Here is a 14,912-nt window from a genome sequence, read left to right as displayed (position 1 = left end):
CCTTCATTGTATTAACTCAAATTTTTAATTTCAATGAACAAAAATTTGTACTTATTTTTTTTAAGTTAAACCAACAATATATTATTTACAGTGTACAAGTTCATTTCAACTCTCTATATTACAATTTACATTCAACTGACTTACAATTTTGAGTTGAATCTTGTATAACTTAAATGAAAAAGTTGAAATTGCTCAACTTATTTTGATTTTGAGTTAAATTAACTTTAAAACATATGTTGTCATAACTTATTGATCCTATAATTTTTTACAGAGTGGGCGGAGCTAACAGCCAGCAAATCTCTGATTGGTGGAATTGTCTGTACAGCATCATGGGTAATGTAGTTTTTTCACCATAAAGTCTGCTGTTAATTATTTTAAAACTAAGTTGAAATAATGCTGGCTAACAGCTTCAATAGAAGCAAATATCATGGATTAACAACCTGGTAGCTCACATTGTCATTTATCGTTAAAATCAATTTCCCCTTGAAGAAAACAATCGTTTTTTCTTCTGGAATTTGCACTCTATAGAGCGTTTGTTCAGAGCTATACAAATAACATCATGATAGGGTTCTTCTCAGAATGTTTTCTCTCAACGTTATGTTGTTCTAAGAACGTTTCAACAACGCTCGTCAATGTCAACACATTTTAGCGAACTTTAGCAGCGACTCGACGTCAAGTGCGAGATATGTAGCTAAACATTTCATATTTGAGCTGCTTCTGTACATCAGAAATGTTAAACAAATGACAAAAATATTCAGCCAAATTAATAAACTTGTCTAATTTCGACATTTTGAATTGAAATAGGCCTGTGTAATGCCATTTATAATATAATTAACAAACAATAGATGTTAACAAAGCCTTTTTCTTCAGATTAGGCGTAAGATTAATAGTAATGAATGTGCTCATATTGTACATTTATATAATTCCATTTGTAGCATTCAGTACACTGCAAAAAAATGCTTTTCTTACTTAGTATTTTTGTCTTGTTTTCAGTCCAAATATCTAAAAAATCTTACATTAAGAAGCATTTACTAGATAGGCAAAAGTTTTTGTCTTGTTTTGGGGGAAAATAACTCAAAATAAGCAGAATAATCTGCCAATGGGGTGAGAAAAATAATCTTAATTCAAACAGAAAACAAGATTATTTTTCTTACCCCATTGGCAGATTATTGTGCTTATTTTAAGCAAAAACTCCCTTAATTTTGAGTTATTTTCCCCCAAAACAAGACAAAAACGTTTGCTCGTCTCGTAAAAGCTTCCTAATGTAAGATTTTTTAGATATTTGGACTGAAAACAAGACAAAAATACTAAGTAAGAAAAGCATTTTTTGCAGTGTAAATAAAAAGCTCAGCTTTGTTCAGTCTGTATTAGGCATAAGATTAGTAATGAATGTGTGCATATTGTGAATTAATTTAATACATTTAGTCACCCAGCTTTCCTGTAAGCCTTAACATGTCTACGAAAATTATGAATAAAATAATAAATATCAGTTAAACATATGTTTACTGTGTTCACTGATGAAAATAGAAAAGCGTAATCAGTCATATCTGCACTGACATGATGTTCAAGCAGCTGTTTTCTCATGTGTTGGCGTTCAGAACATCTGGACAAATGTAGATCACAGAAATCGAAATGCCCCGAAACCTTTAACCTCACATTCGGGATCTCAGAGATTATAAACCGGCCTACACTGTATGTGCTTTATAAGTCATAAACAGCCAATATCCTAATATGCATACTAATAAGCTACTAGTTAATAGTGAGAATTGGACCCCTAAAGTGAAGCCTCTAGAATCGCCCGTGTTAATAATGTTATAAGAATGTTCATTAAAGGTTATATAAAGGAGCTGTATGTCAATTTCATGTATTAATTGCGTTTTTTTTTAACCAATCTGTGAACAATTGAGACCTTCCCACACTTCCTAGGTTGTCTATGAAAGATAGATTTTAATGTGACGTTTTTCCTGGGAAAGTTCTGAAGGTTCAGACCCGGCCCGGGTCACGTCCTCAAGGGCCAAACCTCTCATATTTTATTAAAACGTGTGACAAATCTCCTGTTGTATAATTCATTGTTCTCAGACTGTGGAGTTTCTGCAAACTCTGCATCCTGTGCATTTATTATCAGTCTAATCTCTGCTAAAAGCGGGATGAGCGTTTACACAATGCGACTAAACTACAATTATGCGACATCCCAGCAAACCGGGAACGTTCTCGGGTCTCTCAAAGTTATGAACAAATATTATTCCAGTGACATTAATGATCGGTGGAGACCTGGGCAAAAAACATTTCCTCACGACTAAATATTCCAGCTCAACTGTTAGTGGGATTATAACACAGTGGAAGCCATAGGGAATAACAGCAACTCAGCCACAAAGAGCGGGGTCAGCGCATGCTGAGGGTCACAGAGCGGGGTCAGCGCATGCTGAGGGTCACAGAGCGGGGTCAGCGCATGCTGAGGGTCACAGAGCGGGGTCAGCACATGCTGAGGGTCACAGAGCGGGGTCAGCTCATGCTGAGGGTCACAGAGCGGGGTCAGCACATGCTGAGGGTCACAGAGCGGGGTCAGCTCATGCTGAGGGCCACAGAGCGGGGTCAGCTCATGCTGAGGGTCACAGAGCGGGGTCAGCGCATGCTGAGGGTCACAGAGCGGGGTCAGCGCATGCTGAGGGTCACAGAGCGGGGTCAGCGCATACTAAGGGTCACAGAGCGGGGTCAGCGCATGCTGAGGGTCACAGAGCGGGGTCAGCGCATGCTGAGGGTCACAGAGCGGGGTCAGCGCATGCTGAGGGCCACAGAGCGGGGTCAGCTCATGCTGAGGGTCACAGAGCGGGGTCAGCTCATGCTGAGGGTCACAGAGCGGGGTCAGCGCATGCTGAGGGCCACAGAGCGGGGTCAGCTCATGCTGAGGGTCACAGAGCGGGGTCAGCGCATGCTGAGGGCCACAGAGCGGGGTCAGCTCATGCTGAGGGTCACAGAGCGGGGTCAGCTCATGCTGAGGGTCACAGAGCGGGGTCAGCTCATCCTGAGGGTCACAGAGCGGGGTCAGCGCATGCTGAGGGTCACAGAGCGGGGTCAGCGCATGCTGAGGGTCACAGAGCGGGGTCAGCGCATGCTGAGGGTCACAGAGCGGGGTCAGCGCATGCTGAGGGCCACAGAGCGGGGTCAGCTCATGCTGAGGGTCACAGAGCGGGGTCAGCGCATGCTGAGGGCCACAGAGCGGGGTCAGCTCATGCTGAGGGTCACAGAGCGGGGTCAGCTCATGCTGAGGGTCACAGAGCGGGGTCAGCTCATCCTGAGGGTCACAGAGCGGGGTCAGCGCATGCTGAGGGTCACAGAGCGGGGTCAGCGCATGCTGAGGGTCACAGAGCGGGGTCAGCTCATGCTGAGGGTCACAGAGCGGGGTCAGCTCATGCTGAGGGTCACAGAGCGGGGTCAGCTCATGCTGAGGGCCACAGAGCGGGGTCAGCGCATGCTGAGGGTCACAGAGCGGGGTCAGCTCATGCTGAGGGTCACAGAGCGGGGTCAGCGCATGCTGAGGGTCACAGAGCGGGGTCAGCGCATGCTGAGGGTCTCAGAGCGGGGTCAGCTCATGCTGAGGGTCACAGAGCGGGGTCAGCGCATGCTGAGGGTCACAGAGCGGGGTCAGCGCATGCTGAGGGTCACAGAGCGGGGTCAGCGCATGCTGAGGGTCTCAGAGCGGGGTCAGCTCATGCTGAGGGTCACAGAGCGGGGTCAGCTCATGCTGAGGGTCACAGAGCGGGGTCAGCGCATGCTGAGGGTCACAGAGCGGGGTCAGCGCATGCTGAGGGTCACAGAGCGGGGTCAGCTCATGCTGAGGGTCACAGAGCGGGGTCAGCTCATGCTGAGGGCCACAGAGCGGGGTCAGCGCATGCTGAGGGTCACAGAGCGGGGTCAGCGCATGCTGAGGGTCACAGAGCGGGGTCAGCGCATGCTGAGGGTCACAGAGCGGGGTCAGCGCATGCTGAGGGCCACAGAGCGGGGTCAGCGCATGCTGAGGGTCACAGAGCGGGGTCAGCGCATGCTGAGGGTCACAGAGCGGGGTCAGCGCATGCTGAGGGTCACAGAGCGGGGTCAGCGCATGCTGAGGGTCACAGAGCGGGGTCAGCTCATGCTGAGGGTCACAGAGCGGGGTCAGCGCATGCTGAGGGTCACAGAGCGGGGTCAGCGCATGCTGAGGGTCACAGAGCGGGGTCAGCATGCTGAGGGTCACAGAGCGGGGTCACCATGCTGAGGGTCACAGAGCGGGGTCAGCACATGCTGAGGGTCACAGAGCGGGGTCAGCGCATGCTGAGGGACACAGAGCGGGGTCAGCGCATGCTGAGGGCCACAGAGCGGGGTCAGCTCATGCTGAGGGTCACAGAGCGGGGTCAGCGCATGCTGAGGGCCACAGAGCGGGGTCAGCTCATGCTGAGGGTCACAGAGCGGGGTCAGCTCATGCTGAGGGTCACAGAGCGGGGTCAGCGCATGCTGAGGGCCACAGAGCGGGGTCAGCTCATGCTGAGGGTCACAGAGCGGGGTCAGCGCATGCTGAGGGTCACAGAGCGGGGTCAGCGCATGCTGAGGGTCACAGAGCGGGGTCAGCGCATGCTGAGGGTCACAGAGCGGGGTCAGCGCATGCTGAGGGTCACAGAGCGGGGTCAGCGCATGCTGAGGGTCACAGAGCTCTAGAACAGTGTGTAGAGCTTCATGGAATGGGTTTCCATGGCCGAGCAGCTCTTCCAAGCCTTACAGCACCAAAGCATGGGATGCAGTGGGGTAAAGCGCGCCGCCACCGGACTCTAGAGCAGTGGAGACGTGTTCTCTGAGTGACCAATCACGCTTCTCTGTCTGACAATCCCATGGACGAGTCTGGGTTTGGCGGTTGCCAGGGGAACGGGACTCGCCTGACTGCATTGTGCCAAGTGTAAAGTTTGGTGGAGGGGGGGTTATGGGGTGGGGTTGTTTTTCAGGGGTTAGTTCCAGTGAAAGGAACTCCCAAGACATTTTGGACAATTTCATGCTCCCAACTTTGTGGGAACAGTTTGGGGACGGCCCCTTCCTGTCCCAGCATGACCAGTGCTCAAAGCGTCGCTCCATAAAGACATGGATGAGTGAGTTTGGAGTCACAAAACATTTATATATTTCTACAGCATCATGGGTAATGTAGTTTTTCAGCATACATTCTGCTGTTAAACACTATTATTTTAAAACTAAGTAATGCTGGATAAAAGTTTCAATAGACCATGGATTAACAACCTCAGAGCTCACAATCTTTAAAGCTACACTGTGTGATATTTTCCCCCATCTAGTGGTGAAAATGTATATGACCATCCAGAGAATTTTAGTTTCTGTTCCTCTCAATTCCGATTTCGTTTTAACTCCTACGGTGGCCGATTTAGTCCAAGATTAACATGGCTTCCAGTTCGACCTCGTCCACATTGGACACGGAGCCATCGAGTGTTAAAATGCCAAAGGCCAAGCTTGAATTTACGGGAATGTCCCTCTTTGGCTAATGTACTTTCAAGATGGAGGGGCAACATGGCGACCGGCATTGAAACCCTCACCCGTATGTGTTTACAATGGCATATTATAAACTTACCAGAATACTTTATTACTTGAAAGAAGTAAATATACATTAATGAGCACATATATTTTTGAAAGAACTAAGTGTTTTTAGCTAAGAATAAACTAAAAAAGTTACACAGTGCAGCTTTAACGGTTTATAAGTTATCGTTAAAAATCAATTTCCCCTTGGAGAAAATGTTTGCCCAATGGAGTGTTCCCGGAACGTTTGCATAACCAAGAACTGGATCACAAACATTCACAACTTAATGGGAACGATAGCAAACACAATCTTCAACCAGGTTAGCTGGAACTGTGCATCGTCTGAAATGACATGATTATTGACTGTGGTAATAATAATAATAATTCATTACATTTTTATAGCGCTTTTCAAGGTACTCAAAGCGCTTTACATAGAAGGGGGGAATCTCCTCAACCACCACCAATGTGCAGCATCCACCTGGATGATTAGTTCTCCTGCCCGATTCCCAGTGTGTGTGTTGGCAGCTGCAGTCTCAGGTTGAGTCACACGATGACGTGTGTTTGAGGGCCCGTCTGCAGGCGGCGGCCCCTATTGTTTGTGCATCTGTTGCGTTTCCACTCTTTCCATTTGCCCGAGGAGGTGCGGCAATGGAAGCCTTTGAAAACTAGATAAACATTGACTGATGATGCCAATCCGTGACTATATATTTACCCCGGAGGGCGACTACACCTGATCATCATGTTTTTATTTCTAGTTGACGTTAGACTGGTCCTTAACCTCTTAACCTCTGGTGCTCTTTTCTGACCGGAAAATTTTCTGTTTTGAAATTTAAAAAATCACAGCTTCATCGGAATGATATGAAACTTGGTGACTTTTCTAGCATTAGGGATGTAAACACACACACAAAATTGGGGTCATGATTTGAGCATTGTAATTGGTCGTAAAGAAAAAGTAGCGTTCATTGTCTTCGGTCATAAATGACCGACCATAGGAGATGAATGGGAAATCGGCAAAAACACAAAAATTCTCGGAATATTTGTGTTTACAATCTACAAATCGGCAACAATGCTGAAATAAAGTACACAGCAGTGAAGGGGTGACACTCTAAAACATCAAGAGTGTGATATTGACACACACACACACACACACACACACACACACACACACACACACACACACACACACACACACACACACACACACACACACACACACACACACACACACACACACACACACACACACACACACACACACACACACACACACTTATACACACACACACACTCCTATGAAAAACTGAACCTATGAACCACATTTGGAATTTTTTAAAATCACAGCTTCATCAGAATGATATGAAACTTTCTAGCATTAGGACTGTAAACACACAAAAAAAATTGGGGTCATGATTCGAGCATGCTAATTGGTCGTAAAAAAAAATACTCCCACTTGTGCTCTTCAGTCAAAAATGACCACCATAGGAAATGAATGGGAAATCTGCAAAAACACAAATTCACAGAAAAAAATCTATATTTCTAACAAAAAAATATATAAAACTTTATAATAAATAGTCTTTGAGATTTTTTAAATATATATTCAAATCCATCAACAAAAAAAAATAATTAAATGTGTTGAAAAGAGAACTAGTGAATCCTCAAGCCTCTCCATAGAGACCTCTAGTGGTTACACACATGGCTGCAGGATTTCTGAAATAATTCCAAAAGAGGCGCTAATCTGCCTTCAAAATTTTTTATTTTGAAGGCCTGGTCTCGATTTTAACCTGAAATACTGCAAGAAAAAAAGAAAGAAAAAAAAACAACAAATTTTTTTTTTTATAATTTCCAATGGCAAAAATAGACTATAATTATTGCATAAATATTAAAAAAATACCATCTCAAAATACAAAATTAAAAAGAAAAAATATTATTGAAGAAAAATAAATTGCATTGGTTTTACTGGGGTGGACCAGAGGGTTAAAGTTCAGAATGTCTACTTTCTGTCACTTTTGCATTTGCAAAGTCACTTATTTACACTAAATTACTCTGGGAACATTTCCGCCTGGATTTGGCCGACGCAAATTGAAAAGCTTCCCACACACACACACGCACACACACACACACACACACACACACACACACACACACACACACACACACACACACACACACACACACACACACACACACACACACACACACACACACACACACACACACACACACACACACACACACACACACACACACACACACACACACACACACACACACACACACACACACACACTGTCTCTAAATACGCAATACTGGTGTTATTTTACAGGAAACCCTTTGAAGTTTCATAAACCACTGCTAAAAGTGATAAACATGTGAGGATATGTTGTCTAAGCTGTAATAACCCCCCTCCGAAAAAAGGCGCTTTTTGATTTTTTGGTTTTTGAAAGTGTGTAACTCAGTCCCTGCATGTGTGTTCTAGCACCCTGCAGACAGTTTGGGCTGTTTCCAGCATATGTCAGCTTACACAATAACATAAAAAAGGTAATATTCCTCCCTTCAGATCCAGTTGAATTGCACACAACATGATACAGACAAAATTATTTTGTCCAGCATTTGCTGCCATCTGGTGGAAACAGCCCAAACTGTCTGCAGGGTGCTAGAGCTCACGGAGCCGGAGTTATACACTTATAAATACACCACTGTATGTGGATATGGGAAGCTTTTCATTTTGGGTAGGCCAAATCCAGGCGGAAATCTCCACAGTATCTCCAGAATATCGCGTGATTCTGACTTCATATCTCGCAATTCTGACTTTATATCTTGTAATTCCAACTTCATATCTCATAATTCTGACTATATATCTCGCAATTCCGACTTCATATCTCGCAATTCTGACCTTATATCTCGCAATTACTACTTCATATCTCGCAATTCTGACTTTATATCTCGCAATTCTGACTTTATATCTTGTAATTCCGACTTCATATCGCGTAATTCTGACTTTATATCTTGTAATTCCTACTTAATTTCTCGTAATTCTGACTTTATATCACACAATTCAGAATTATATCTCGTAATTCTGACTTTATATCACACAATTCTGACTTTATATCTCGTAATTCCAACTTCATGTCTCGCAATTTTGACTTTATATCTCGCAATTACGAGTTCATATCTCGTAATTCTGACTATCACACAATTCTGACTTTATATCTCGTAATTCTGACTTTATATCACGCAATTCTGACTTTATATCTCGTAATTACGACTTCATATCTTGCAATTCTGACTTTGTATCTCGCAATTCTGAATTTATATCTCTCAATTTCGATTTCATATCTCGTAATTCTGACTTTATATCACACAATTCTGACTTTATATCTCGTAATTCTAACTATATCTCATAATTCCGACTTTATATCTTGCAATTCCGACTTCATATCTCGCAATTCTGACTTCATATCTTGCAATTCTGACTATATCTCATAATTACGACTTTATATCTCGCAATTACGACTTCATATCTCGCAATTCTGACTATATCTCATAATTACAACTTCATATCTCGCAATTACGACTTCATATCTCGCAATTCTGACTTCATATCTTGCAATTCTGACTATATCTCATAATTACGACTTTATATTTCGCAATTCTGACTTCATATCTCGCAATTACAACTTCATATCTCGCAATTCTGACTTCATATCTTGCAATTCTGACTATATCTCATAATTACGACTTTATATTTCGCAATTACGACTTCATATCTCGCAATTCTGACTTTATATCTCGCAATTCTGACTTCATATCTTGCAATTCTGACTATATCTCATAATTACGACTTTATATCTCGCAATTACGACTTTATATCTCGTAATTCTGACTTTATATCTCGCAATTCTGACTTCATATCTCGCAATTCTGACTATATCTCATAATTACAACTTCATATCTCGCAATTACGACTTCATATCTCGCAATTCTGACTTCATATCTCGCAATTCTGACTATATCTCATAATTACAACTTCATATCTCGCAATTACGACTTCATATCTCGCAATTCTGACTTCATATCTTGCAATTCTGACTATATCTCATAATTACGACTTCATATCTCGCAATTCTGACTTCATATCTTGCAATTCTGACTATATCTCATAATTACGACTTTATATTTCGCAATTACGACTTCATATCTCGCAATTCTGACTTTATATCTCGCAATTCTGACTTCATATCTTGCAATTCTGACTATATCTCATAATTACGACTTTATATCTCGCAATTACGACTTTATATCTCGTAATTCTGACTTTATATCTCGCAATTCTGACTTCATATCTCGCAATTCTGACTATATCTCATAATTACAACTTCATATCTCGCAATTACGACTTCATATCTCGCAATTCTGACTTCATATCTCGCAATTCTGACTATATCTCATAATTACAACTTCATATCTCGCAATTACGACTTCATATCTCGCAATTCTGACTTCATATCTTGCAATTCTGACTATATCTCGCAATTACGACTTCATATCTCGCAATTCTGACTTCATATCTTGCAATTCTGACTATATCTCATAATTACGACTTTATATCTCGCAATTACGACTTCATATCTCGCAATTCTGACTTCATATCTCGCAATTCTGACTATATCTCATAATTACAACTTCATATCTCACAATTACGACTTCATATCTCGCAATTCTGATTCATATCTTGCAATTCTGACAATATCTCATAATTCCGACTTTATATCTTGCAATTCCGACTTCATATCGTGCAATTCTGACTATATCTCATAATTCCGACTTCATATCTCGCAATTCTGACTTCATATCTCGCAATTCTGACTATATCTCATAATTACAACTTCATATCTCGCAATTACGACTTCATATCTCACAATTCTGACTTCATATCTTGCAATTCTGACTATATCTCATAATTACGACTTTATATCTCGCAATTACGACTTCATATCTCGCAATTCTGACTTCATATCTCGCAATTCTGACTATATCTCATAATTACAACTTCATATCTCGCAATTACGACTTCATATCTCGCAATTCTGACTTCATATCTCGCAATTCTGACTATATCTCATAATTACAACTTCATATCTCGCAATTACGACTTCATATCTCGCAATTCTGATTCATATCTTGCAATTCTGACAATATCTCATAATTCCGACTTCATATCTCGCAATTTGGGTAGGCCAAATCCAGGCGGAAATCCCCAGAGCTAAGAAGGTTAAAGTCAAAATAACCCTAAGATTTATTTTAAAATAACCCGTTGTATTTCAATGCTTTCACCCGAATTGAGATCCTCATAGCGTTTCTTACAACATAAGAAAATTATGTTTTTTTCGCCGTATTCATAGAAAAACATACAAAAAACTCAATTTCCCATCAGTCCTGTTTGCAGTGACGCAGCCGCTGCGCATGCGCCGTGTGGCGTGACGGGGGGCGGGCCGGTGAGTGTTTATGCGCGTAATGGCGGCGGACAGGCTGTGATGAGCCACGGCGAAAAAAACACAGCCAGCGATCCAGCCCTCGATCAGTCTCCACACCGGCGACACGGAAGAACGTGAAAATGCAGATCACGCTGAAAACCCTCCAGCAGCAGACGTTTAAAATCGACATCGACGCGGAGGAGACGGTGAGAGACGAGCGCGTGAGAGAAGAGCGCGCGCGCTGCTAGCGGCTAACAGCTAACGGAATTCTGTCAGCAATGTCACTAAAACACACTAAAACACTCCATTACGCCTCTCAAACACACCAGAATAACACGATTGCGCTTTACGCGATCACACCAGACGCGTTTGTGTTCGCGCGCTGTCGCTGTGCACATAGTTCTGCGAGCCGTTTTAGCATTAGCACGTTAGCTGCTCATAAAGTGAGTTTTACTTTAAGCCGAAACATCATTAAAGTTGTCGAAATAAGTCATAAAAGTACTGCAATCGCTCCAAAAGCTCTGCAATTGACATTTAAACGCCGATGTGAGCGTATAGAGGCACCAAGAGCACAGTTAAAGGGCAATTTGGGTGTTTTAGCAAGTCATGCTGTGGTGTTAGAAATGGTTTAACGTGTGTTTGTGTGTGTGTGAGAGGTTAATTTAAACACACACAACTATCAAATGTGTCGTTGATATGGTTTATGTGGTTCAAAGATATAGAAATGACAGATTTCGTATAGGTTTGTCATTGCTTTATTGGTTTAGATGGGACTTTCCCATAGTTTGGCCATTGATGAAAGGTCATTCCAACTACAGATTGTATTTCTGTCCGTTTTCTCGGTCACGTGACTGTGGTGTGATCTCAATCTAATGCTAGTCTTTTGTCTCCAGGTCCCTGATGTCCAGTTAAAGGGACAGTTCACCTCAGAAAATGACCCTATGTTGTAGTCGCCCTCAGGTCTTTTTAAGTGTATATGGGTTTCTTCTTTCAGTCAAACACGGTTATAATAAAAATGTCCTTCGTCGGGTCAGAGGTCACTCTTCCGCTGTTACCGGAAGTGATTATAATAGTTATAAACATGGATATTTCCGCTTTAAAACCCCCTATGTATTACTTTTTTGGTGGAAGGACGCACTTTTTTGGGCTTCAAAATCTCACCCCTCCCATTATAAAGCTGGGAAGATCCAGGATATTTATTATTAATATAAGAATGTATACACACCTCAGGTGGGCTTTAGGGCGAGTGAATTATGGGGTTATTTTTGGGTGAACTGTCCCTTTAAGAACTGATCACATGTCATGTTTGAATCAATCTGTACTGTATAAAGCGCTATAGAAATAAAGCTGACTTGACCAATAGGGTGGGTGTTAATTTATCATTAATTTCACTTTTATTATCAGTCATTGTTATTTAGAGTTGTATTTTTACCCATCAGCCCCTAAAAAAGCCATATCTCGACATGTTTGTGCCATTAAATAAGTCTTTTGGAACGGCTTATTCTCAGAAATATGCCTTTTTTCATATCTAGCTTCTATACGTTTAGTTTTCAAACAGGGAGAACTTTGATTGTGACTTTGACGCACTGGAAGTCAGATTAATTGAGAAATATAAAGACAGAATTTCGCAATTCTGTCTTTATATTTCGCAATTACTACTTCATATCTCGCAATTACGACTTCATATCTCGCAATTACGACTTCATATCTCGCAATTACGACTTCATATCGCAATTCTGACTTCATATCTCGCAATTACGACTTCATATCGCAATTCTGACTTCATATCTCGCAATTACGACTTCATATCTCGCAATTACTACTTCATATCTCGCAATTACGACTTCATATCGCAATTCTGACTTCATATCTCGCAATTACGACTTCATATCTCGCAATTACTACTTCATATCTCGCAATTACGACTTCATATCGCAATTCTGACTTCATATCTCGCAATTACGACTTCATATCGCAATTCTGACTTCATATCTCGCAATTACGACTTCATATCTCGCAATTACTACTTCATATCTCGCAATTACGACTTCATATCGCAATTCTGACTTCATATCTCGCAATTACGACTTCATATCTCGCAATTACTACTTCATATCTCGCAATTACGACTTCATATCTCGCAATTACGACTTCATATCTCGCAATTACGACTTCATATCTCGCAATTACGACTTCATATCTCGCAATTACTACTTCATATCTCGCAATTACGACTTCATATCTCGCAATTACGACTTCATATCTCGCAATTACGACTTCATATCTCGCAATTACGACTTCATATCTCGCAATTACTACTTCATATCTCGCAATTATGACTTCATATCTCGCAATTACTACTTCATATCTCGCTATTACTATTTCATATCTCCCAATTACGACTTCATATCTCGCAATTACGACTTCATATCTCGCAATTACGACTTCATATCTCACAATTATGACTTCATATCTCGCAATTACTACTTCATATCTCGCTATTACTATTTCATATCTCCCAATTACGACTTCATATCTCCCAATTACGACTTCATATCTCGCAATTACGACTTCATATCTCGCAATTATGACTTCATATCTCGCAATTACTACTTCATATCTCGCAATTCTGACTTCATATCACACAATTCTGACTTCATATCTTGTAATTCTGACTTCATATCTCGCAATTGCGACTTCATATCTCGCAATTCTGACTTTATATCACACAATTCTGACTTCATATCTTGTAATTCTGACTTTATATTACACAATTCTGACTTTATATCACACAATTCTGACTTTATATCTTGTAATTCCGACTTAATATCTCGCAATTATGACTTCATATCTCGCAATTACTACTTCATATCTCCCAATTACGACTTCATATCTCGCAATTACGACTTCATATCTCGCAATTACGACTTCATATCTCGCAATTCTGACTTCATATCTCGCAATTCTGACTTCATATCTCGCAATTCTGACTTTATATTACACAATTCTGACTTTATATCACACAATTCTGACTTTATATCTTGTAATTCTGACTTTATATTACACAATTCTGACTTTATATTACACAATTCTGACTTTATATCTTGTAATTCTGACTTTATATTACACAATTCTGACTTTATATCTTGTAATTCTGACTTTATATTACACAATTCTGACTTTATATCACACAATTCTGACTTCATATCTCGCAATTCTGACTTTATATTACACAATTCTGACTTTATATTACACAATTCTGACTTTATATCTTGTAATTCTGACTTTATATTACACAATTCTGACTTCATATCTTGTAATTCTGACTTTATATTACACAATTCTGACTTCATATCTTGTAATTCTGACTTTATATTACACAATTCTGACTTTATATCTTGTAATTCTGACTTTATATTACACAATTCTGACTTCATATCTCGCAATTACGACTTCATATCTCGCAATTCTGACTTCATATCTCGCAATTCTGACTTCATATCACACAATTCTGACTTCATATCTTGTAATTCTGACTTTATATCTTGTAATTCCGACTTAATATCTCGCAATTATGACTTCATATCTCGCAATTACTACTTCATATCTCCCAATTACGACTTCATATCTCGCAATTACTACTTCATATCTCGCAATTCTGACTTCATATCTCGCAATTCTGACTTCATATCTCGCAATTACGACTTCATATCTCGCAATTCTGACTTCATATCTCGCAATTCTGACTTCATATCTTGTAATTCTGACTTTATATTACACAATTCTGACTTCATATCTTGTAATTCTGACTTCATATCTTGTAATTCTGACTTTATATTACACAATTCTGACTTCATATCTTGTAATTCTGACTTTATATCACACAATTCTGAC

The 14,912-nt window shown here is 41.0% G+C and overlaps 1 protein-coding gene across 1 annotated transcript in view; it reads left to right on the top strand.

Annotated features, from left to right (window-relative positions):
- Positions 1–10,991: 10,991 nt before the first annotated feature.
- Positions 10,992–14,912, top strand: part of rad23b (RAD23 homolog B, nucleotide excision repair protein) — a 43,629-nt gene continuing 39,708 nt past the window's right edge. Inside the window, 1 exon segment of the mRNA XM_079835969.1 lies at positions 10,992–11,224. Within this exon segment, the coding sequence (XP_079692095.1) occupies positions 11,159–11,224 (66 nt within the window). The 5' untranslated portion in view covers positions 10,992–11,158.

The sequence above is a fragment of the Gobio gobio genome (assembly GCF_949357685.1).
Source record: "Gobio gobio genome assembly, chromosome: 14".
In the NCBI taxonomy this organism is placed as follows: Eukaryota; Metazoa; Chordata; class Actinopteri; order Cypriniformes; family Gobionidae; genus Gobio; species Gobio gobio.
This window is presented reverse-complemented; position numbering and strand designations above follow the sequence as displayed.